Source organism: Parambassis ranga, chromosome 7 (genome assembly GCF_900634625.1).
Source record: "Parambassis ranga chromosome 7, fParRan2.1, whole genome shotgun sequence".
Classification (NCBI taxonomy): Eukaryota; Metazoa; Chordata; class Actinopteri; family Ambassidae; genus Parambassis; species Parambassis ranga.
Window position 1 is genome coordinate 5,179,476 of NC_041028.1, and position 27,060 is coordinate 5,206,535.

At 41.9% G+C, this 27,060-nt stretch overlaps 1 protein-coding gene across 3 annotated transcripts in view; it reads left to right on the forward strand.

Annotated features, from left to right (window-relative positions):
• Window positions 1–27,060, forward strand: part of LOC114438012 (IQ motif and SEC7 domain-containing protein 1-like) — a 76,254-nt gene that overhangs the window by 10,961 nt on the left and 38,233 nt on the right. For 2 of the 3 annotated variants that reach the window (XM_028409016.1, XM_028409022.1), the window contains exons 2-3: window positions 2,572–2,601; window positions 8,350–8,457. In XM_028409016.1, the coding sequence (XP_028264817.1) occupies window positions 2,572–2,601; window positions 8,350–8,457 (138 nt within the window). Of the gene's footprint in view, window positions 1–2,322; window positions 2,329–2,571; window positions 2,602–8,349; window positions 8,458–27,060 lie in introns of those variants that run through there. The other variant, XM_028409017.1, reaches the window with a different exon arrangement.

The window sequence follows — 27,060 nt, forward strand, 5'->3', positions numbered from 1 at the left end:
TGCATTATTTAAAAGGTGTTAGGAATCCACCTGAATGAGCTGCGGTAGCCAGCGTTTCTGCGCAGTGCAGAAGAAAAACCAGATGAAACGCCTCTTAATGAATACATCTGAAACCAGCAGCAGTTTAACTCAGAGTCTAACTTTCACTCATCATTACAAGGATGATAGATTTTTCCTTTAATGGCAAGATGAAGTAGCTTTGTAATCTCCACTTGTTAATACCTCCATCAAACCTGGGCAACCTGCAGGTTTGACAAGACATCTCACCTGAAGGATTAGGTCTTGATAGTCAGAGGCAGACTCTCAGATAATTAAAGAAAAATATGGCCCAAGTGGTGGGACTGAGCAGGCATGTGACCGTTTTAGCTCTTATCTGTTACTTAAACTTGCATCACTTGAAGACTGTTTTCCTGGTTGTTAGGATGCATTGTAACAGGGTTATTCAGATCGTTGTGATGAAAGTAAAAAGCAGCTGTCATCTGCAGATCTGCAGCTTCCTTACAGCGGGTTTCAGCTCACTATTTATGAGACTCACAGGTTTTGTGTGCTACAGGAAGCAGCTGTTTTCTTGGGAAGAAAGCACTCTAAACTAGCTGCTCATCAACAAATGGCAGATAAAAGCAGCATCCAGCACCTCAATATTGTGAAACGTTCAGCAGTTAAATTAGGCAAAGGTTCCCCCAGTAAAACAGACTGAAACACAACGACACATGAATTCTAATGTAACTGCTGGCTGTGTTATTAACCGCTGTTTGCCAGCACGATGATCACATGTTGGTTTTGTGGCTAAAATAACCTGTACTCAAATCAGTGGCTCAGAAAGTAAAGGCACAGAGACATTCCACATGAATGTGACTGACTGATGACTGTACGCTGCTGCAGACCGTCCGTCGGTCTTCTGTTGGTGGTGGTCTGTCTGCAGGATGGAGGCGCTGTCCAGGGTACTGACCACTTTTTCCTTATGCTCTGAGGCTCTTTGGTCTTTGGTGTGTTTAGGCTGACAGCAGTCAAAAAACACAGATGCATCATCATTCAGCGTACGATTGGTGAAACATAGTTTTGGTCTGTTCATTTTTTTCATTGATGTATTTGTATACACAACAATCAATAGCTCCAGTAATTGCCATTGCATCTGGACAGCAGCATGTGTATGTCGATAAATCTCTGCATTATATTGCCGCTCAACTTAATTCCACAATGATAATAGGATTTGGTCTAATGAAAACATCAATGGTATATAGTTTGTTCTGTGCTGTATGAAAATAATTAAACGATGTTTGGATGTGTTTTCAGCTGAAGGAACAGACAGTAAAAATAAGCAGATGCTTATGAGAGGTAGATGTTCTGGAATGAGAACAAAGGTGCACAGCTCAAATGGAGGAAAACAAAGACGTAACGATGAAAGCAAAGGAGAAGAAAAAGAGGGTCATTATTTCCTCGAGCCAACTTAACACAAAAAAAAGCTGCACATTTCAAAACTTTTTTATGCAGCTCTACTATCTAATCCCACCATCACTGGTCTTTTCACCATGAACACCTCACTGTGTGAAAAGTGAAAGAAGCAGACAGAGGGCTCATAAATTTACTCGATGCAGCGGTGTAGTTGCTTTATTTACTCCTTAGTGCTATGGTTTGCAGACCAGGTGATAGTTTATTACTGTGATGTGAAAGGAGTGCTGTTTATGGCAGTCTGTTTCTAAATGTGCCCATGAAATTTCATGACAACGATGAAAAGGTGTTTGACAGTGAATATGCACAAGGCCCAATGTTCTAAAGTACCCCTGAATATCACTGTATATCAAAGAAAAGCCAGTCCCTCCCTCTTTTTTTCAGCGTATCGCTTATGATATTATGTCAAATATGCAAGAAAACAGGATTTTATGTCATGAAGCACAGAGCATGTCAGCATGTACAAATATAAATTCCTGTTTTTTTCTGTCTGATTTTGGTCATAGTAGATGTGCTCCATGACTGCCAAACAAGGTTAGGAATAAGAACTCATCACTGAAGTGTTTTATCATATCCACCATGTGTCATTTATGTGTGATATGTTTGGCTCAAACTCATTTTTAATCCAGGTAAAATATACCTTGAAAGGCCCCTGCATTATTCAGACAAACATTAGAAAGAAGGCAGATTGTTACCTATAATCTTTAAACTCCTCTCCTGAAATGTGACTGTATGTCTGATTTTTTTTAGTTTTTTTTTCATTATTGTGGAGTCTCAGTGGGTTTGGATAATGGTTAAAAAATGCTGTTTGCATAATAATTACAGCAGAGGAGAACCAGCGGGACATCCGTGTGAAACGCTGTGAAGGTCACATCCACTGTAAGTTGTATCTGGAATATAGATTGTGGCTAAATTGAGCTGTTGTAAAGTGTGACACCTGTCAGTGGCAGAGAGCTGAAGTTGGCTGCAGTGATGCAGCTGCTGAACGAGCGGATGGTGGCTAGCGAGGCGTTTTATGAAACTCTACATGTCTTTAGCTGTATAACTGACACACTGCGGCAGCCTTGTCTCCATCTGCTCAACAAAATCATTGAACCGGTGTTTTTTTCTTCTGTCTTTCAGATCTGAATGTGACACCTCCAGAATGGTCAGGTATGTGCTTCAACAAGGCATTTTTTCTTCTTCTCTCACATAAAACACATTGCTTCAGTGAAGACAGTGTGTTAAATCCTCTGATTTGAGTGTGTAAAATATCAGAGGATCACGGTGCGAGCCAGGGTCAGTGGTTGTCCTCTGTCTGCAGGATTAGGCCAGGCCTGATGTGGTGCCTGTTATTGGTGTGTGTGTAGAGGAAATGATGAGGTTTTATGTCCAGTGCAGTACAAGGTCACATCCCTGTGTTGTTAGCTTGTTGGCTGGGTGAGCCAGAGATTTGTAGGGGGTGTCTGTGCCGACAGAGTTAAGATGTGGGCTGATTTAAAACTGTAATGTGAATCCATCATGGTTTGCATGCAGGCTTGTCTCGCTGGTAAACACACCCCTTATCTGTAGTTTCTCTCTTTAGGGATGCCTCACAGTGGGATTCAGACAGCCTCTCCCTCTGTAGTGCTGTGTGTTACAGACTCAGCAGTGTCTAGACGAGTTGAAAAGAGTGTAGCGAAGCCTGTCCTGTGTTTTTGTGAAGATTTTTCCAGGCCATGTCTGCTCTTTACTGCTCGGCAGGTCACTTTTCTTCTGCTGTAAATGTCCCATTAGAAAATGTCAGGCAAATCCAGTGGGCTGCTGCTGGGAGATGTGTTCCAGTCTTTACAGTCCTAGGATAGAGGGTTCATGTATGTAATGTTTATCCAGCACTCAAATCAATGAAAAAATCAGCACAGAAATACATATATATGTTATGGGGTATATGTTTAATGTTTTCTGTGATTTAGTGTTGGTTGAACTTGCTGTCGAAGTTTGCCTTGGGTGAAATTGTTTTTGGACACGAGGGATTTTCTGAATTACTACACTGCCATTTCACACAGGAGATTTTTGTTCTTTTAAGGACACATATTTCTGAAACCAGTCGTTTTCACTGCTATCACTGGCAGTGAGTTTTACTCTGCAGCTCCCTTAATCGAAAACCGACAAAAAAAAAAGTACTCGCATACTCCAAGGTTGAGAGTGTTGAGAGCAGAGTGACCCTGATGGGCAGAACTTTGTAGTTATGTCACTTTATGTGCTATGAGGATTTTTTTCTTCCTTTTTTTCCTGCAGCAGAAGATGCATTTATTTTTTGATAAGTATTATCTTCACATCTCTCAGCCTTAGTGCTGCAGCTGAAATGCAGAAGTGTAACAGTAGAAATGGAGGACAAGGCTTCAGAGGCAAACAATCCCATATCACCAAACTGATGTTTTGATGTGTTTGGAAACCTCCCAGATGACAGCAGCAGTGGATTGTGAATTTGGCCACAGTTGTTAGAGTTGTCTCTTCATTAATATATATATATATATATATATATATATATATATATATATATATATATATATATATATATATATATATATAATATATATATATATATATATATATATATATATATATATATATATATATATATATACGTATATATATATATATATATATAAAACTGCATCCCAGGACTTGTTGTGCTTCTGTATAGAAATGGGGCTTGAACGTCACATTTATTACCAACACTGTCTGGACAAATTGCTGAATAATTCTTCTGCCTTTTAGCAATAGATGTGATTGTTCTGTGTATCAGCTGGATGTGATGAGATATTACTAATAAGACTCATAAGGATTGCATGTAATCGAAAAGTTATAGAAGGAAGAATTAACAGACTTTACATGTAAATAAATCAATAAACACACCGAATTTCAAAGAATTTAATTGATGATAAATTATACAGTAAATACCAAATGTTTAATTAATACAAAGAGATTTATTAGTCTAATAATAATTCCATCTGGATTCTGTTATTGTAAATAACTAAATAAAAGCACTAATATACCAAAGAGCAGCAGGTAATGCACCAGCCGAGAGCCTTTGTAGGAGCTCAGAGCTTAACAGCAAAGTGGTTCCACAACAACAAGGCTGCATTCATTAACAACTCCCTATAACAAAAACATGTCCATATACATTCAAGACGTGCACACCCAGGTAAGTGCAGCCTGTCCTATATACATGAGTGAATTCTCCTCCAGTGTTGTGCTGTGTTGCTAATTATGGAAGTGCAGGCAGGCTGGGGGGATTTTATGAGAAACTCAATGCTTATTTAATAACTGCTGAATATTTCGTATTAAAATTGAACTAAAACTGAATGAATGTGGCTTTAATTCTCCTGTCACCTCAAAATTTCACAAGGTAATTTCAACTTATACCATCTAAAAATCTCAAACAAGAGCAGGAAAAATGGAAATGTCTTTCTTTTTCTGGTGACTGGGTTGTTTCTCCACACAGTGAAGCCTCCAACCTCAGTGAAAACTCAGTGTCTGCTTCAAATGCTTTCCCTGTGACACTATTATAGTATCTTAAGTGTAAATATTCCGTAGCATCTATTCAAAGTGAAGCAGCAGCAGCACCAGTCTCTTGCTGTGAATTTATCTATCATCCCCACGACTCCCAGCTCCCTCTTGTATCGGAGCTTAAAGCTGTTTAAATCCACTACAACTGCCAAAACAGCACTGCTGACAACACACACAGCAGACTTACAGTCACTTACATCTCTCACCCTGTTAATATGCCACACCATGACACCACTGAGCCTGGCTGTTTAAAATTTTGTGTGTTACATGGCTTGGTAGGTTTCATTATCATTAATAATGTAAAAGCCACTGAACTTGGCACAGACGCTATAAATAAATAAGCCCAGATCCCGAAGGATTGCTTTGCACTGGTTTGATAGAAGTTTCTATGAGAGAGAGAGAGAGAGAAAGAGAGATTGGCCCTAGACGTAGATGTGGGGATTATTCTCGGCCCATGGCTAATGAGAAAGGAGTAACATGGCTTTGTTTAATTGGTCGGCTGCTCTGTAATCAGAATGGATGGCTTCATTCAGATGTGATTAGAACCTGGTCGTGATAGGCATGCAGGTGCTCAACAGCCTCTGTGACCTGCTCTTATTGGATTGTTCTTCAGTGTTCTCCCACTCCCACTCCACCTCAGCACTCATTCATAAACCCTCACTGAGGAGTTTGTACACACAAAGGAAATGCTTGTGAGTTTTGTAATGGATGGCACTTGTTATGTTTGTCTAAAGGCGGAGAGCTAATTGAAATTTTACATTGTTTAGGATGCTGTATTCATCGCTGTGGCCTCTCATGAGCAGTGCACATTCCATCTTTGTTGAACATGCTCAGTTTTGAAGGCCAGAGCTTGTCAGAGAGCTGCATATGGTGACTGACTGGAGGGATCCTGGAAAGCCTTGGCAAGGTCTGCAGCTTTTATTTTCCTGTAGCTCTCCTCAGAGAGCTGGAGGAAACGGAGACGCGCGGATTATACGGCTCAACCATTATTGTGGAAATGACAATGAGGAGAATAAATCTGTGCTGGGCTGTTTTTGTTGTGGAGGTCAAAACCTCTCTCAGAGTGCGTCTCAGAACAACACCAGGAGGCAAAGTGTTTCCAATCAGAGGGAATTAACACAGACCAACTTGTAACAGCACTGTTGGGAGTATTTATACAACACAATGTAATGTGAGAAGAATTAACACATTGTTAAAAAGAGACTGCCACTTCTTTTGGAGAAATATCCCTTATTGTAGTTTTCTGTCTCAAGGCAACTTTTTAAAATGGCACAATGTGTGGACTGAAGTGTGCTTAATCCACACAGAAATCTAACCTAAAAAAAGAGCCGGCCCGTCCTCCGGTGCACTGACATTATGTGCCAGGGCAACTGAGCTGAAATTTGTCTGCAGGGACGAGAAGTGACAGTGCTGTGTTTTAGTACCGAGCCGGTGCTGTCTCGCACCCTCGGCCTGCGTTCTCCTCAGAGATCACACACATCTACGGTCCTCCTTCACTGCCTCTCGTTGCCATGGAGCAGAGATGCTAAACTTTGATGGGTAGGACACTGAGGACTCTGCTGTCTTTATTCTCGCTCTAGTCCCTTCTGACTGAGCAAAGTGAATTTCATGTCTCAATGAGGCATTGTTCTGAAACCTCACCCCTTCACAAAGGGCATTGAACAAAGCACAGCACTCTGTGTGTATTGAAAGGAAGCAAAGATGTGAAAGACAGGGTTTTCCATCTCTCTCTGGTGCCTTATTTAACTAACTTGTGAGTGTTTAGTGCACTCAGAGTATCTAAAGGAAAACAGGAAGAAAATTAAGACTGATTCAAGGTTCAGAGTGCTCAGCTCAGCAGGAGCATAGGCATTATCATTTTTGAAATTAATAATTCATTATGCTGAAACAAGCAAATGGCAGCGACCATGACATAATTAACCACTGATATTTCTCAGCCCTACTTTGTGTACTTTTTCTTACTGAAACATGAAGATAGCTACATTATTTTTTCTAGTTCGAATGCTTCCCTGTAAAGAAGCCTATGGCGTCATGCTTTTTGATGAAGACCTCATCCCCTTGAGAAAGATGGCCAGGTTGTTACGGCAAGTTGACAGCTTGAGAAATGTGCTTAGCCCATCTGAGACAAGCAGCCCAAAGGTGGCATGGTTCAGCGAAAACCTTAAACAGTAGAGGAGAGAAAAATGTCTCTGCCGAAATGGTGCCCAGTGGAAGGCGATGAGAAATGTCTGAACGTCCGCCAGTAGAGGACAAAACTGCTGTAACTGCTGCACACCAAGCACAAACCATGAAGTTACACTGTGTCGCAGGGGAACCTGCCCCATGCTGCCTTTTCTTGTCTTTGGTCTACCAGCTGGTGTTTATTTCTCTTTAAATTTATAACATCATTATATTTTTGCAGCTTGCTGTGTTTTTTTTTCCTGAACAGATGTGATTTAGGCAAAGCCTTATGCAACATGGCAGATACTAGGGGTGCACCAGTATCAACTACATAGAAAGAATGGACATCAAACAAACAATGAGTTTTATCTATTCAGTTCCATTCTATGTTTCATGCATCAGCAGCACATACTGGCATGCAGCAAGCCAAGGAGTCGGCTTCATGGAAATATTCCATGCTTGCTGCACCAACAAGTTTGATTGCTACTTGCAATATCTGCAAAGGAAATGGCATCAGGTTGCTGTCGGCTAATAGGGGCAGCCCATGCATGTATCAGTATTGTTGAAGTCCCTATTAAAGAGACAAATGTGTCTGTATCAATGCTATTTGTATTTGGCAGAGAGAGTTTCTAACATGTGGTGAAAGGTATACTGTAGTTCACTAGTGTCAGAATTGAAAAATAATTCCGTTTTCTAATATTCTGTAAATAGTTAATAAATCAAGCAAAGATTTGACCTTTTTAAATGTTGTTTTGTTCTCAGTGTTTCCGGGACAATAACATCCATCCAGGTTAGCAGTCTATTCCAGGGTCACACAGACACACAGGGACAAGAGAATAACATGCAAACTGCACACAGAAAGGTCTCACCTGTCCAGCAGTTTTAAACTAGGAACCTCCTTGCTGGGAAACAACACTGTTAGCCGCTGCACTGCAATGCTGCCTAGGATCATAATATTTTGACTTACAGTTAGGCTGCCAATATATTTTTTTCCTTTTAAAAGTGGAAGTCATTCTTAGCTGGTTTGCAGGATTTATGATATGACAGAAGTATCATGCAGCACTCTTCTTGTGCACAGAGGTGAAACTTCAAAGTCACAAACTCCCAGCAGGGAAACCTCTGAGGAGAGAATGGATGACTTTAATGCATTTCATATCAGTCCTCTTATGTTAACAGTGTTTGGCTGTAACACAGTTTGTCCTTTTGCAGGAGACATGCGTCTCTGCCGGTGGAAGTCATAGCGAATCCCGGGAGGGTGCTGTCTGAAGGCTGCAGAAGAGTCACCCCCTGCCGCAAGTGGAAGTCGGCTTCCTTTGGGTACAGTAAGATGTTATTTTTTTACAATTACATGATTGATGTGCAGTTTGTCTCATACGCTCTTTTGTCTTGCGCTTGTTAGTGTCTAAAAGTCATCACTGCTTATATCCGTGCTCAGCTAATTGGTCTTTCCGTGTTTGATGTATTGGGTGTGACAGATTGACGGATGCAAACTGTTTTGAAGCTTTGCAGCTCTTCTCTGGTCGTCAGCATTTTTGTGACAGCAGTTTGAGTGCTTCAGTGTTGTTTTCTGTCCGACCAAATGCACTGTAGGAGGGAATCATTAGGCCCTAATGAAATATGATTGCTGTGTGTATGAGCTTTCATCACTGCTCACCCATTAGCCTGTGCTGAGCTTGGACCTTGAGAGAGACAGAGAATAGAGAAAAGGCAGTCACTTTGGTGGGAAAGACATGGGAGGCTTCAAAAGGCCAGAGAGCGCTTCAGAGACGCCTACTAGTGCTGTGTGCTTCATCATCAAAAAGCAATGTGTGCCTAATCCACAGCCCACTTTTGGCTCTTGTGCAGCCCAAAAATAAATCCCGGTGGATACATAGTGGGAGCATGTTCTATTTTTAAAGAGCAGTGTTCACAAGTTTCTGATGAACACAAACATCTGTGGGTTGTTTTTAGACTTTAGCAACGTTGCAGGAGCGAAGCATTTGATGTTTGATTAATACCTCCCTGGTTTGTGCACTCTCTGTTAGTCTCAGTGTGATTGTTGCTCAGTAAGTAATTTTCAAGCACAACTGAAAGCTAATAGGTTAAATGGATCATGACTGTAAACAAGATGATGGCTGTGATCAGAGGTTGATTGTTTTCCCCTCCTGCTTGGGAGCAGTGTTTGCTTCTCTTTAGGTACACAGCTCACACAGACACACTGAGCCAATTATTACCAGTGCAAAGAAACATGCCTGAACGTTTTAAGCTCTTTCGGATTGTTGTTCTGTTAAGAAGGTAATTCTGTTGATCGTTCCTGTTGTTTAGGGAATTTTCTAAGGCAAACATTGGTACCAGTTTATAGTGACTTACTCTCTGGATTGTTTGAGGGATGACAATGAATGTGAGTGGGTGACAGTGAATGCATGCTCTCAGTTCAAGGATCCAAACCACACACACATACACATACACAGTAATGTTAATGGCAACTGAAAGTAGACATTCAACACAAAGGAAGTGGTTGTGGCTGTGTTGTGTCGTGTTGTGTTTTTTTCTGGGTGGTGTTTCCATTCGAAAAGCAGGAAGCTCGCTTGACATGCTCTGACAAAGGTCTCGTGCCAGATTTCAACCCAGGATGTTGCAGTTATGTGATGTGCACTGTGGAAAACAACATTTTTTTCACACTGTATCTGAACGAAATTGTGTGAAAAATGTTGAGTAATCTTTCTCCACTGGGTTAGGGTTAGGGTTAGGGTTAGGGTTTGTGATTTATGTTAGCGTTTGTGTGACGCCAACATGAAGGGACGGAGTGAAATATTAATTACTGGAGGCTGTTTGTGAGCTGCTGTGCTCTGCACTTGGGTATATATGTTTGAGTGACCACAGAGAAACTGTAATTATTGGTATGTTATTTATTTGCAGCTTGTGCTATTTTCAGACATCTGTCCAATGTTGTCATTGTTTAAAAGTTTCAGATAAGGCAGGTACTGGGGAAGTAATGGGCAAACTCTGGTGTTGTTCGCCAAGACTGACTTTCTCAACATGCTTAATGCCAGAGTTGGGGTGATCTCTGGGGAGGGCCAATCAGATTCAGAGCAAGCAGAGCGGCTGCTAGGCTGTAATAGCAAAAACATACTCCAGGGATTGACTTGAATTGTTTCTTCTGCTGTGTATTTTTTCTTCGCCTCTCTTTCCTTATTTGCTTTCCACTTGTGTTGCTGCGTTGTCACTGCCCTTCTCTCTATCTCTCTCTCTCCCTGTGCTTCCTGCAACGATGTATTCAGAAGAAGCATTTGATCAGCTATAGAACTACACAGGCAATCTAATAGCTTATATATGTGATAACCTACTTTCCACGCCTGAATGGAAATACAGTTTCAGTATCAATGGAAATGGGCCGCTGGTTGTGATGCTGCTGCCACTAAACCTGCAAATATTATCAGGAGAATGGGCATAGCAGTATATGAGCTCAGCAGTCTGTCGCTATATAGAGAAAGAGGACTCACTGTGAAATGATATCATCCCATTCAATAGCCATTATCAGTTGTTAGTACTTTCTGTATGTTTATGTTTGATTCCCTCATCGTCCTAGCGAGCAGAGATGCCAGCAAGCATCTATTCAGGTGACTGCAAGAGACCATTAACATAATAGTGTTTATTGTCTTTGTAAGATGCTAACCGTGTAGCCCACATGTAGCTAATTAATAGCCTTATGAGCCATAATTATATTACTCATTACATCTTTTAGCAGCCAAATCATCACAAAGGAGAATTAGTCCCAGTGTGTTTTAAAGTAAACAACATGCCTTGAGAATGTTTACACTGATTCCATCACTGGCCTTTTGTATTCTTAAAGGAAACTGGGGATGTCATTCCTCTGGTTGTGGGCTTCAGCACCTTGGACAGCGAAGTGTCTCACTAAATGTGACTCAAAAGAATCATGCATAAGACAACACTGTTATCATCATCCCTGCTGACTTACTGGGATGTAATGGTGCAAATATCTGAACCCCAACAAAGGTGCAAGATGACTTGACCTTAATCAGAGCACCCGCATCAGATTTACAGACATGTTCCTCAAGGTGTTTAATGTCTTTCCATTCTCGACTTGCCTGCATCACTCACAAGCTCAGTCGATCAGGTAGCAGAGCAGTGAACCAAAAGAACCCAGGGCAGAAGGGAGGAGGGAGGAGGGAGGAGGACTCACAGCCAAAAAGACCTGTTAAAACACTGAAATGAAATAATACATTGAATCAACGTGAACAACTTTAATATGAATTGTAAATTAGATACTTTAACTTCCATTAGCTACAAAAATGTCTCATATAAGTGCGAGCAGTAAAAATGTTTTTTTAGCTGCTGCACTCACTTTGAATGTTAGAGGCTAAAAAAAAAACTTAATTTGGGCTGAAGTACAACAGAGCAGTGCAATAAAAGCAAGTCAGGCTAGATCATTTACATTCAGTTACAGTTTAAAATCTTTAAGGTGGAGCAGGTCCATGTTTCAGTATTTATGGTTATAGGCAAAATACAGCTGCAGCTACTGATTCTTTTATCGAAGAAAGTGTTCCCACCATCTGACAGAATTTGAAATTAGAGCCCACAGTAATGTTTTACATGTCATGTCATATATGACCCTGTACTGCTCAAGGTGGGTTAAGAAGATGGATGGATGGATGGATGGAGAATGATAGCAATTGACCTTCTCAGTAGCTCGTCATGAAGTTATTGGCAAGCACGTACAACCAAAGCAGAATAGTGGCTAATGTAAAGAAGCTACATACATGCCCCCAAAATGAAAGCCATGCAGACACAGAGCTTCAGAGCAACACACTCACATACCAAACAGCCCTTTGTACATAACCTTTCTTTATATCTTTGTTTCATTGTCCAGAAACATCATGATGTCTCTAAATGACCTCTTCTTTGGGTCTGTAAGGTAAAGATTTGTGACTGTTTCTTTTGTGCTGCTCTTATTGTCTTCCTGTGGCTGTTGTGCGTTGAGTGCTCTGCACCAGCGAGAGGTGAGAGCAGGGAGTGTGTTTATGTCAGATTGAGAAAGCAAAACTGGAGCAGTCAGCCAGCCCAATAGGGATGCAGGATTGCAGCTTATTGTGAGACAGGATAATTGGTCTATACGCTTTACTGAGGGAGAAGAATCTGAATTTATCTGAAGGCATGTAGCTGCAACTTGAAAGAAAATGGCACAAAAGCAGTGCATACTATATTTTATGTGAATACATTAGGACTATTGAGCAGCTCATCAGCAGCTTCACTGCATCATCATCAAACCAAAGCATGTTTTAACTGATTGGGGTGTTGCCTGTGCAGAAGCTGCTGTATTCAGCGCCTGCAGCTGCCTTCTAGTTCAGTCCCGTCCAGAGTTAAGACCTCTCTGCACCCATCAAGCCCAGCTCAAGGCTGAATGAATGCTTTTAAATACCCAACACGCTCTCTCTCGCTCCTTTTTCCTCACTTCATGGCTCTCTTCTTGGCTTTCTTCTTTTACCCAAATCAAAGAAACATCTGCTATTTTTTTCTTTCCCCCTCTCTATCTGTGTTTCTTTATCATCTCATCAATTAGGGAGGCATGTTGATTATTAGATAAAGGGCAGGAGATTTACAGAGGTATAAGTACAGTCACGAAGAAGCATAAATCTTTTTGTAAATGTTTACATCCCTGTCCTAAGGCTCCCATGATATTACCAAAAGGTCATAAATGTTGCTATTATTGCTGCAGCTCCATTTATTTGTGTTCTAGCTTCTTTCCTGACTGGGTCTGAACCTGGAGCTCCATTTCATGTGTAAATAATTCATATGCTTTATGATCTTCATTATGGTGAATGGCTGTTTCAGAACAGAACCTGTGATTATCAGGCCCTCTAATAATACCATGCTGCATGGCATGCATAGCCTATTGATTCGTGGGAATGGCTCTGTCTTCCTGGGGACACATCCTTCCTCCCTGCTGAAACAGCCAGTGTGTTATTCACTGATGGCTGGAGGCGGAGGGGACAGCTCATGAGACTGTGATCAAGCCGCAGGGGTCCACACAGTGGACAAGTGACATATAATATAGAAATGATTGCATTGCTATGTGTCGGTTCATGAACCCTGCATCATGGCAGGGTTGTGGGTCTTTGATGCAGCATCCTCCTCCTCCTCTTCGAAAGCCTTGACAGTATCTGAGGTCATTTGGAAAAGACTTTAACAACACTGTAAAAATGTGTTGTATATGGCAGCAAACAGTCCTTGGTAAATGAATGAGTGTCTGTTGTGTAGAAGAGACAGTGGAGATTTAACAAAGCAGCAATGAAAGTGCCAGTAAATTCAGCCAGTTGTATGAATTCTTTCTTTATTGGGTCTTTTTATTTACTGCTGTTAGTATTGTAAAGGTTTGATTTCAGCAGATGGGAAATCACAGCTGCACAATGATTTAATAGGCCAATGAAACAGTGGGCCCACTTCCATAATGTGTTTGAACTCTTGGGAAAGCTCTCGGCTTGTCTTTGAAGTTTGCAGCTTCTGTTTCGTCATCACATTCTCTCAGAGTTAATTACTGGCTCCGTGCTGCGCTCTGAAGCTGGATCACTGCAAACGCACCCAGTTTTGATACAGGAGTGAGTCCAGGCCGTGTGGCTTATGATAAGTTGCTTTTGACTCTTTGAGTAACAGAGAAGAATGTGAGGCTCTTTGTGAAATGTGCCTGACTTCACACACAGTTTGGATGCTGATCCTTTTGGCCAAGGGGAAAAACAACACATGAGTGTGTGTGTGTGTGTGTGTGTGTGTGTGGCGCGTGGTGTCATTGTTTTGCTTTCAGGCGGCCGTGCTGCACTTAAACAGTCTTATGGGACTGTGAAGCACTACAATAAAAGCTGGCAATCAGTTGTGAGCATATTGGCTGGTAGATAGATTTAAATTGATGCTGCTACTATTGATCGACTCTTACTGCATTTCAGGTGTGATAATATGCTGCTTGAGGCTGAAAGATGAAGTTGACATACAAATGCCAACATGATTGTACTCCCATGTTAAAATGCCCAGCTTTACAGCAGACAAACACATTTATAGCGTTGTACCAAAGCACTGCTCCACTCCAAACTTTGTCCATTTTTAGATCAGTGTGTCCATCTTTATGAACAGTATACGGGCCTTCTTGTGCTTTATTACAAACCATGTAATCACTAGGAAGACCTTAAAAGCAGTTGATAATACAGAGGTTAGCAACCTCTTGTGGCAGCGAAAATACAAACATATAATTCCTCCTGTTAGTGTAACTATAATACTTAAACCTGACTGAAAGGTACATTGAAAAAGCAATGGTCTGACAATGGGCGGGGACCCTCAGCCTCTATACTTAGTTCCCATCATCCCTGCTTCCTGTACTTAATGGACTTCATCTGCCTTTGTTATCATTCATTATACTACCACTGATACATGTAATTTCAGGAGTCACAGGCATCCAAAATATTGGAAATTGTGATTGATTAATAAATAAAATAATAATTCTTTCCAGGCCTCTAAACATTGAGGAGGATAAATAATTGATGTTTTTTCTACAGTTGTGACTTATGATGCGATTACCAAGCGTATAGTTTCATTTTTTCTTCACTTTGCTCACTGTGGAAGCACACGGTTACCTTGACAGTCACAATAAATAAGATGTGTCTGATGAATTTATCATCAGATAACGCAAACAAACCCTCTCAGGAATTTGCCATGATTGTGGCAGAGAACACAATATTGTTGCAAAATGTTAATTTCTAGTTTTTGTTTTCAGCAGATGGAAAAAAAACATTGCAATCTGCAAACTGCCAAAAAAAAAATGCCAAAGCAGCTTAGTTAATAGGAAAGTATGTAATGTGTGTACAGCTCTTCAGAAAGGCAGGAGTTTGGATTTCAGTCGAGGCTGAATAAGTGTGATGTGCCTACAAGCGAATGCATCTCTGCTGCAGTAATGAAAAGGCACCCAGATGTGTGATGACAGCGCACAGGTGTTACAATACAAGACAAAATCATGTGTGACACCTGTGTGATTTGGAAAGCTGTTAGGTGATGAAAGTGCAACTGATGCTCCATGAGCCAGTGAAAACATGTCACAGCATCTCTTTTTCCTCCACTGCTGATTTGCTTTTACTGTGTTGCCACTTTCTCTGGTAAATTAGATATAGTGAAAGATTAGTGGTACTGTGCGACTCCCTCACAGATCTTATCCTTTCATCAGTTCTATGCAATATCAAGCAGAAGGGGCCCTCCGAGCGTTTCAGATCTATCTCTCAGTCTGAAAGAAGGCATTTGCAATTCCATAGCTCTGTATCAGTACTCAAATCGAGCAGAGGGAGGGCTCGCGTGGACGAGGTGATGGAGCAAGGAGTAACACACTTCTCCCCAGGAAATAAGCCTGGAGAGCATAATTGCTTGTTCTCAGAGGGTTTTTCCAGCTCTAATACTCAAGCAGAGGCAATTGTCTGTGCATGAGAAACAAGATTATTAACAAGATGCTGCTGAATGTTTGTGTGGGGGTGAAATTTCCTGCGAGGGAGGAGCAGAATACAAACTGCAGGGAGAAGAAAATTACCAAATCACCTTCCATCAGTGTGACAAACGTTTCACTTAAAGATACAGTGCAGGACTTTTGTCTCCCCCTTCTGGCAGTCAGAACAATTACACAAACTCATATGAAATATGATCACAGGTGATACTCTGACCATGGTGTCATATTGAGTATCTCACTCAGCTTATAGGATAGGAACTGAGATAATGGGCCTAAAAGAGTAGGAAAAAAAAAACACGGACTCATTATAAAGCAGCCAGTAATCCAGGGTGGATTACTGGTGGTAATCTAAGAGACATAATTGCAATACTGATTGATGAATAATGCTATTTAGCTAGTTAGCGAGCACTGAGAAGTGGAATTGTAGAACATTTTCATTTAAAGCTAACAGTAGAACAGTGTCTGCTTTTCTCTGAGTTCTACTTTTATCTGTCTATGATTGGCTAAATTGGTCAGCTCTGTTTAGGGCTTCAGTGTAATAAACAACATGTACTGGAAGGACACCATAAATATATGGAGTTTTTCTTTAGAATTTTTGATACATATTTTGTTTTATTTTGTTTTTGGTGGTAATATATTTTGCAATTTGTCATAAGTATGAATTTACATATATTATTGTCTTGCTTTACATAAGCAGAATATGCTTATGTAAAGCATATTCTGTTGCTAAAGTCACCAGATATATGGAGGAGTGCATTAGTATTGGACATCATCTCATCGAGAAGTCTAAACTTTGTGTGATGGCAGTGAAGGCATCAGCTGAGGCCTCGAGGGGTCAAGTAATGTCTCTATGTACTTTGCAGACAGAGACAGCTCTTTGTTTGGCCTGCTATGAAAAGCTCGTCTGTCTTCTGCCTCTGATGTTCTCAGGCTTAAGGCCAAGTCAGTGACAGAAGGAGCCTTTGCACAGCACTGTGTTTTCTCTGCCAGCGAGCTACTGAGAGGCTGTGCTGCGTTCTTACATGGAAAAACAGCAGGGAAACTAAACCTCTAACCTCTTATCTCCAGAGTAGGGTGGAGGGGTCACAATCTACGGGGGAGGTGAAGTCAGTTCTACCATCTGTTGACACTAATTGGGGTGGTTTTAAAAATGTTTTTGTGGAACAAAAACTTCATGGGTGTGTTTTTAGTCAGGAGTGGTTGCAGGACTGAACATAACAAAGCTGAAATAACTGAAGTGAACAAGCTCTGATGTTTATTGTTTTAACTGTCTGCTTGTGATAAAATATATACTGTGAATTGCATAAGTCCGTTTGATTAATGTCACTAAATTAAGCATGCAATATTTTCTCCTTTGGCCTGTGACATGTGGCCTAACAATGAAACCTCCTGGGGGGGGGGGGAGTTTTTCCCCATCATCAGTAATGGCATCGATCGCATCATGGTGGCGTTGCTCATGCAGAAGAGGTGACACACTGCCATCTTGTGGCTTTCAGCTCTAAGTGCTGAATCTGTTCCCTTCCACTTGTCTGTTTCTGATGTGTTTGAAGTGGGGGCTGAAGGCTCATGTGAGCAGACAGGACCCCTGCAGAGCAGCGGAGTTAAGGACAAAACATAGTTTCCTGCTGTTAGGCACAGATAGTTCCACCAGTACTGTTGTTTCTGCATTTAGGGCAGACTCGCTGAAAACACACACTGTAACAGTTTCTTCTGTTAAAGCTGTGACTAAAGTGCTGCATCATTTCTTTAAATGTACAGAACCTGCTGTTTTATGACCTCAGTCCAGCACTTCACTTAATCTGTCTTCATATCAGTTAAAGCAACTCAGCAGAGCCTGACAGCCAGTTCAGCTAGAAACAAGCTGTGTGAGGCAATGGTGTGATTTACAATTAAAGCTGAAAGTCCAGCTTTTTGTCTCCTCTATTAGGAAATTTATTTGAGTGGGACATATTACTGACAGCATTCTGATATTCAGACATCGATCAGTTTTATGTTTAATGTTCCTCACAGCTTCAGTCAGAGGTTTGCAAGACTGGAAGCTGTACTGGTGATTCAGCAAACCCATCTTCATGGCACATTCCTGCCTCTCTGTGAACACTGTTCTTACATTCTCTCTACTCCTGCAGACAGCCTCTCTTTCATTAAAGTTTCTGTCTAATATGTTCTCTGAAGTCTGCTGATGCTTGACCTTTGTCTTCTTTATCTAGTGCCTGCCTGTCTGTGTATGCAGACGCTTGCAGTTCATATTCAGGTTTATTTGACAAAACCACTTGGTTAGTTTTAAGAAGGGTTAAAACAGACCATTAATGTAAACATGTGTTCCAGGCATAACATATCTCCACCTCAAGAAGCTTCTCTGCTGTTTTCATAGCATCCTTGTACCTATTCACACACAGGGAGGCACAAGAATTCAACTGCTACTGTGGTTGACCTGCTGAGGACGTGCTGTAAATCTTATTTAGTCTGATCTGTAAAGTGTCCTTAATGTAAAGGAATGCAGGATGTCCCAGTTATGTAGAGTGCAAGAGGGCAAATCTCCAAATTGCTTTTTTTGTCAGACAACAATTCAGAAGCCAAATCAGTTCATCTCATTAATTTTCCCCACAGACAATTAAAACTCAGTGAATATTCACCTTCAAGAACCAGTGACTCTTTGCCCTTTTTAAGTAACACATACTTAAGTGTTTAATCAGTTGTCAAAGCTGTTGCTTAGCAATTTTCTCAGTTTGTCATAGGGTAATTGTTTCAGCTCTAGTGAAAGAACACGAATCAGTCTCAGGCTTTGTTGAATATCCATTAAGACATTTGTGGTACTGCGGGCCTTCTCCTCTTCCTCCATTATTACTGGTTACTTTGCATGTGAGCTCGTCATGTAAGGAGGCCAGTTGGCTCCTTCTTCCAGCACTGACGTGGCAATTAGGATGAAAGTCATCAGTGTGCATTTCCTGTGGTAGTAAAAGCCCTTCTGCTGGGTGTTTATGTGTGTGCTCCATGTGGGTTGTATGTTAGTGCATCTGTGCTTTGTTTTCGTGTGCATACACACAATGCAGCTTCAGCAGCCCACACACACACACACACACACACACACACACACGCACAGGCCAGATGGACTTAAAGGGGCCATATGGTGAAAGAGGAGACCTGCGTTTGGCACAAGAAGGCCAACGGATGTAAATCTGAAAGGACACTGTAGCACCATGCTCTGATGCATGCAGGGATACATTAGCCTAGAAATGAGATTACACCCTAAATATTAGTGTCAGTCTTCTAATCAGGTGTGTTTGTAAAATCTTCTCTGCTGAAAAACTACAGCTATGAATTTAAAGATATTTGTCAGTTTGAGCAAACATCTTGCTCACCGCTGTGCTCCTCTGCCTGTGTGTGCTCTGACTGCTAAACACTCTGCTCAGGGTTTGCGACACACAAAATGTCGAACAGAATGGAGCTCACCATTGCCCCATCAGGGCCCCTCCCCCCCTTGGCCTTTTTTTCATTGCTACACACACTGAACACCTTTGGAAGGAGCACCTAGATTGCCCAACAGTCAGCCTGGAAAAGGTGAGATACCAATCTTTGGTGGAATTGTACTTGACTTTTACCTGCATCCCTCCAATTAAGCATCCCCGTGCTCTTTGGTTGTTGGTACAAACCTGTATTACAGGAGTTAACTGGTTAAAATGTGAAGGTCAGCTAGTTAGAGGCTGCAGGGTTAACAACATACAGCAATTCAAATTGTTAGAAGGGTTGTGCTAGCCCTGGTGAAAAGGGCTTTACATGCCTTTTTTTCTTACCAAAGACATCACCGATAGAGACAAAACCATATTTTTACTAGGTTGAGGTGTCTCTAGACTCCAGTGGCCACTTGAGGAACTGCAGATTTTGGTACTTGGATGTTAGTTTCCTTTCTCAGCCCTATTGCTTCTTGGTCAATACCCATGCCTTCCATTTTAAAATGCCTAAATTCACAGCAAAAATAAACATGTTCAATGTGTCCTAAGTTTAATTTGTTGATGTTAAGAAGTGCTGTGATGGTGATGGTCCCACCATCAGCTGCTCAAAATGCTGCTCATAAGTCTGAGGGTGATACCAAAAGGGGAGAAAAAACATTAACATTCACCCCGAGCAGCAGGAACATTAGATTTCATGGCAGTGTGGATGGGTAATGTTAATAGAGTGATGCTCTAAAATGGATTTCTGCACACTCACATACACAGACTGCATGTCAGAGGAATCTGCACTTGTGCTTCATAATTACAGGTTACATCGCCAATGCAATTGCAGTTAGATGACGCACACATACAAATAGCTACTACAAAAGTTCATTAACAAAAAGACAAAGATCTGGTGTTATTAGTCACCTCTACATCAGCACTCAGCACATCGACAGCGCTGCATGCCACTGAGTCTGCACGGGATGAAACACATCCTCCACTGGAGACTGTAAGCCATCTGCATAGGGTTTCTATCTCAAGCCTAGCTGTGTGTGTGTGTCTATATGAAGTCCTGATCAGAGCTTTTCCTCATGCACAGTTGCACACTCTCCTGCCTGCCTACCGGCTGCTTTAGATGCTGCTATCAGGTGAAGTTGTTTAACAACAGGGCCGTCTTTATTCTAATAGGGCAGACCTGGGCAAAGTACGGCCACACCCGGCCCGCTTGCGTCTTCAATGTGTGATTTCCAATTTATGTTATTATTTATGAAAAAATGTGGCCCTGTGCTTTTCTTATGGAAGTCTATGTGGCCCTCGCAAAAAAAAATTGCCCACCCCTGTAATAGGGGCACAGTGGCTGAAAACAGTCTTACTCCTACAGTTTCTGATGCTTTTGACCCATTTTCTGCTAAAACATCCACTTCCCTCCTGAACTAATGGAAGCTGCTTTATTTCTGTTGAATATTTCACACATCCTTTCTGGTTTTGACATGACTTGCACATGATGCAATGTCTGTGCAAGCTGTGTTGTTTTTACTTGGTTGTTTTGTCTGTCATCCCAAAGTTACAGTAGAAGCACAATTTTATCGCTGGTATAAAAATCTGTTTTTTTTTGTCAAATAAATATTTGACAAATAATCTTATCTCTAGTGTTTTTAATCAATCCAAGCTAGGCAACAATTACCTGTGTGTCCCTCATTAGACTGAAAGATGCCACTGAGAAAAGTGCATTGATTCCAGGAGGGCAAGAGAGAGATGCGGAGAGGGGAGGAGAGGGAGGTGAGTATGTGAGAAGAGAAGAAATTGGAAAAGAAAGAAAGAGAAGAGAGAGGGAGTGAAAACAAAATGGGGAGGGAGGGCAGAGAGAGAAGGCATGATAATGAGCCCTACCTCTGACACATCCTCCTGTTTCTATGGAGACCAAGGAGCCAATCACATGGCCCTGCTGAGGACCGTACTACTCCAGACCAGATAAGAGGGTGGAGAGAGGTGCTTGCAGATGCTTCCGTGTATTTATGAGAGGCTGTAAAATCTTAGTAAACCTCCCAGCAGCTCTCGTGTAGGTTATTTCCTTTTGCATGTGTTTAGGTGTGGCCGTCACCCATGGCTATCAAAGAATTACAAATCACACACCATGCTACAGAACAGAGGCTTCTCAAAAGACAGCTCCTTTAGCTTCTGGGCTCCACAGCAGCACCACACCTCCTTCCTCCCTTCCTCCTTCCTCCTCCTCCTCCATCACTAGCCCCCCCACCCCTACCAGCTGCCAGCCTCTTGGATGCTCCTTGTTACATCACACACACAGCTCTCTGGCAGCCCATGTTTGTGACTGGGAGGGAGAGGGAGAGTGAATGTGAGTGAGCCTGTGTGCGCACGCCGTCCCACCGTAGAGTCCCGTTGACCAGCATTCAGGATGGACAAACCAAGTGTGTGGCGTGCCGTGGTGAGCAGCACAGACCCCAGACGGACACGAGACCCAGGGTCCCACTCAAGCAGACCGGGCTCTGCCATGGGTTACCGGCTCTATGACATGTGAGTAGAATGTTGAGTGTAAACGCTGTTGGAGGCAGACAGACGTGCAGGCAGGTTCGCCTGCTAGGGCGGCAGTGGTGTAAGCTCCCATTCATAGACAGAGCAGTCAAGTGGGTGGTGGTGGAAAACACATTGTCTACATCTCCATTGTCCATGCTGAGTCACCTATGGTATCCAGACCTTGCTGTGTCCTCTCGTGTTCCCTTCCTGTGCTCTTCGTAAACAACGTCTCTCTCTCTCTCTCTCTCTCTCTCTCTGCCATGGGGAGGGGCGACGTGGTGGAACATACATTTGTGTGAATGACATTCTAAGATTTCTTCAAGAAGAATTACTGCGTATGTAAACCTGAGTGTTGCTTTGTATTCACAAACCTTTGACAGAAATCACAACAGTCATGTGAAGGATGGTTTTAGAGCCTCGCGTGGCTGGGAAAAATGACTCATTACTGGATGATGCTGTGACAGCTCGTACTGGGCACATGAGTTCCTCGCAGCTCCTGCTGTATATTTGTGGGTGTGAGTGTGTTCTGGTGTGTGATTGGTATTGGTACAGTGTGTGTGTGTGTGTGTGTGTGTGTGCACGTAAAATGCGGCTAGGTCTGAGCTGTTATTTTTGGGATGGCGATGAGTCTTACAGTCTGTGCACGGAAAGCTTGCGTTTCTGCTTCATTAAATCAGGTGTAAACTATTCTGCAGTGATGACAAAATGTAAAATATTGCCTTGCTTGGTACACAACACCTTCAGCTGAATAAGCATTTTGTTTCCTTATTTCTCTGCAGAGGCACATCTAAGTTTGTTTGTTATAGTGTGTGCGGTCGGATTCCTTCCCAGCATGTGTACTTGCATTCTCCACACATGTACTTACCAGATGGTGCAGAACGCTGAGCTGAATTACCCTGTCATGTCATGATCTAATACCATGCATGGGGATCAGTCATCTTAATGAACACTAGACCTTCATGGGTCTTTGCTGACTCTTTCACGGGCAGTCTGCTGCTGCCATTTATTGGCTTAAATCTCTTTCTTGTTTTCGTTTATTGTGTGCTGCACATTATAAAATGCTTTGTCAAGTTTTGTAAATGTGCCAATAATTATGCTTGATTTCAAACTGCCTGTGGTTAGCTGCTGCCACATACTATAGCTTGAAGCTAAGCTTTAACCACACAGTCACATGACCTAACTGAGGGGCAGACCCTCAAGAAAGGTGCTGCAAATCGATGACTTTGTGGCTTCCGTTGGAGATGTGCCTCAGATTGACACTAATATGTGTGGCTTTTCCTGTCTGTCAAACAGACTGAGGCTCTGGCCAATACTGCTTTAATGAGGAGCTGGAGTGGGATGAGCCTGTTTGGTTGTAAATGTCATTTCATCATTATTGCTGGCAGTTCTTCTCGTCGTGCCCCCTCTGGAATTCTAAAGCAGTATCTAAAACCCTGGAAGACCTAGAAGCAGAGGATATCCTGAGTTTTGCTAAAGGCTTTCTTGGCCTTAAAGGATATTACACCTCACTACTCAGGCCTGAAGGGACCCAGAGGTTGTCTTGGGCTGAGTGCAGAATATAGCATGATATGAAAGGTGTCAGGTTTAGCACAGTGGAACACACGCAATATTATAGTTCAATAAATCCAAATCTATCAAAAGGATGGCACAGCTTTTATATCCCATATATGAAGTTGAAGGTCTCTTTCCAAGGGGTTGTCCAAAAGTTGTTTTTTTAGTTTGATTTAAAGAAAAAACATACATGGTTAGGTTTAGAAAAAACATCATAGTTTGAGTCTCAGTTAGCCCAAGAGAACAACTGTCACTGTCTCATGGTAAAAACTGACACTGACATGCATCCTTCTGCTTTACATAAGTGCCTTGTTCAGAGCTTGACCATGTGACCGACCACCCTGACAATGTTCAGCTGCTTTTTTAAGCCCCATTTTTGTTATTTTAAATCCAAATGGAAAATGTGTGTTGGTGTCAAGATGTGTGCACAAAACCAACTAAACCGCTAATCCTATTGTCCATGACATTATCATCCAGGAGGATTTTCCTCCAGCAAGATGAATATATAACATTTTAGATACAAGGTGGCTAAACATCAATGAGTGTTACCCTTCACTGTCATAATGTCATGCATTCTCAGAGGGCGTTCGTGCTGTAAACCCATTTCAGGAGGAATGCCTATTTCCCATTATTGGCCGAGACATTCTGAATGCATTGCCCCTATTTAAGTGACGCTAGCTCTGATGAAAAAGAGAGTGCGTCACCAAAGCTGTAAGGCAGTGACGACACATTCCTCCACTTTGAGCTTGAGCCTTTGACAGCATAGTGTGCTGGGTCTGCAGAGAGAGAGAGAGAGAGGAGAGACAGAGAAACTGCTAGCTCTGCCCTGAATCTGCCTACATGCACTATATAGACAGCAGCTGTAGGATGCATGGCACTATTGCGTAAGACAACAACTGCGTATAATGCATTGTGCTGCCAGCACACAGGCTGGCATATAGAACATGCTGTCAGTTCACAGCGGTGGTTGGGGGCATAAAAATAAATATTAAAGAAGATAAATGCTTAGTATGTACAGGCCTGTGATCATAATAGCTTTGACTCTTCACTTGTCTGATATCATAATCAGAGCAAACAAGTCCTAATTCAGCTTCTAATGCAACTTTATTTTATTGATAAGCTTCTTATCCATGTGTGACAGATAGCAGTACACCTAATGTCGTCTCCTGCTCCAGCCACACTGTACCATTTTTTCCTACCACTGCTACAGTAGCATTGTGTGCATTTTTTGGATCACCAAAATAGTACAAACTTGGCTCAGGCTGAGCTCAGTCAGCTCAAAGGCTGTCATTTGCACAGTAAAAACGTCAGCAGCTGGACATCTGTTGGCTGGCAGCGAGCTTTCAGCGGCTGGGCCTTGCAGCTGGAGCCGTGTCAGCCATGTGTACGGATGATCAAACCAATGGGAGCTGCTGGGCTCTCAGGAGCACATCTCAGTGAGCTGAAGTTTCCTCCGGGGAGAAGCTAGCGCTGATGCATTTGTGGTTTTTGAAACAGCCCATAATAAGCCCCTGCCTTTGCCAATGGCAGCGTCAGAAGCGACAGCACAGAGGAGAGTTGGGTGCTTCAGAAAAAAAGGATGCATCTCCAGAACATTTTGTTCCTCTGGCAAAAAATGAAAAAAATAAAAACAGATACGAGGATATGTTTATCAGCAACAATGTTATATAATGAAAACCATACCAGTGAGCTCTTACATTTCTATATTCATGGTTTCTGCTCACTGTTTCATTAGGTGTAAATGTCACACCTAAAGCCATTTCTACAGAGTACATAGTGAATGACTCATGCTTATAAATCCTCTGTTTACGTGACTTTCACTTTCATGACTCTGGAATTTCTGTGTGCATTACTTACCTCATACAAGACATGCTAATCCTATCAGTGATTTTACACGGTGAATCATAATGATGTGTGAACATTGGATCAGGTATAAGCCTGCACACATCTCTCAACAGCCATATAGTTATTGAAGACGATACAGTCATCCTTTCCATTTTACAGTTAAGCTTTTGACAAATACAACCTGGTGTGGTGGACATGTGTGCAGTACTGGTGGTCTGCTTCCTTGACAGGGAGGACACGGTCCTACATGAGTTCAGAGTCAGGTTATAAAAGGCCGTCAGCAGAGCTGACAGAAAGTGAAAACGGAGAGCTCCTCCTCCATCAGTCACGAAAGATTTGTTTTGTTCTCTTTGTCTCTTGTCTGTGCCTGTGCTTTCTGCTGCGATACAAAGCCCAATAAAAACTAGAAAAGTTCGATTGCTGCAGCTGAAGCATTGCTTTGAATGCTGATGTGAAGGATTGCTCTGAATTGCTGGAAAATCTGCAATCTGAATTTAATTTGCTGAAACACGGTTAAAAATTTGAAAAGATGAAGCTCTTATTTTGAAAAGTAGAAAATCTTTGAATATTGGGAAGATATGAAAACGCAACAGCTGAAGACAAGAACAATATGAAGTCACGGACCTTAAAGAATAGCCTGTGAATATACCATATGAAAGGTCTGAGGCTGGAATAATACCATAAGATTATAAGAAGTGTGGAAAAGTGGTATACAGCTGAAGGATGATGCCTTGCAGCAATCAAACTAAAAATCTTTCTCCTCCTCCCTGTCTACGTCTTTCTTCCTGTATTCTCTTCTGTTCTCTCATTTTTCCTCCTCTAGCTGTGTTCTGCATGACTGCTTCCAGGCTGGCAGCTAAACAGCTGTACTGTACAGTAATGTGATGCAAGAGCATCATGCAAACCGTGCTGAACTTTTCCTGTACGATAGAGCTCCCCAGAGCTCCTCTGTAAAATGATATTATCCGCTCTGTAACATAAACTGGAGATACATTTGAGCTCATGTTGCTCCCTCTTTGGAATCTCCCAAATGTAAAGACCACTACAGATCTGCCATTTACTGAGTCCTTCTCTGATGCGGTGTGAATGAGGAATAAATCATTTCCACCATGCTTTGTGTTTTGATGCAGTCTGAGTGAATCAGCAAGCTTGTCAGACTCCTCATTCTCCTCCAATCACATCAGCTCTTTGGCTGCCAAGCCTTTAAAGTCATGGAAACTACTCAGATCTGCCACCAGGGGGTGAACTTTTCTAACACATTTTCTGTCCTTCACACAGACAATAATATGAGCCTACTGTGTACTTAATAGAAATGTACTCATTTGTTTATTTTTTTTTGCTTTAGCCTTTTAGCTAAGCCTTTTCTGATGTTTTTTTGTGCTTCAACAGTTACGGTTTGGACAATTAAGGCTCCTCATAGTACCCATCCATCCAACTGTCATCTTCAGTCATTTTCACAGTCTTACATGCAGCACTACCTTCTAGAAAATGTTCTGTAGCGTGCCATTTTCTGTTGAAGTCTGTATTGACCGTGTGTGTCCTACTCTGTGGAGGCCAAGTGAAATCCTCCAAGGTAGTTTATATGTGATTGACTGTGTCAGTCACAGAGAGATGTGGGGGCTTTTGGCTGTAATGCTCAGTATCAGTCTGTATCAGTGTACTACAGTAGATGCTGCAGCACAATGGAGACAGTACGAATTTGTTCAAATGAGGTCATTTGTTCAGCTTGATGGCTGAGCAAGTGTGAGTGTCTGTTTTATGGCCTTTTTATCTCTGAAACAGTGTAGATTTGTATTGATCCACCTGCAGTGCAGTGCTGATTTTAGTCAGGAAAGAAGCCAATGTCTGTCAGATCTTTATATCCTTCACACATATTGACCCACAAAGGCATTCTTTACGCCTTGCATTTGTTACGATGTGACTCTGACCTCTGTAGAGCTGCTACTGACATTGGTTTTCAGGGTTTAGAGTGGACAACGATGAGGAGAAAGGTCAAATAATAGTGACAGGCTGAGTCTCAGTGTCAGTTTGAGGCATCTATCTTTTTAATTTACCAGCACTAACGATATAGCTGCATTTTTTTCCACA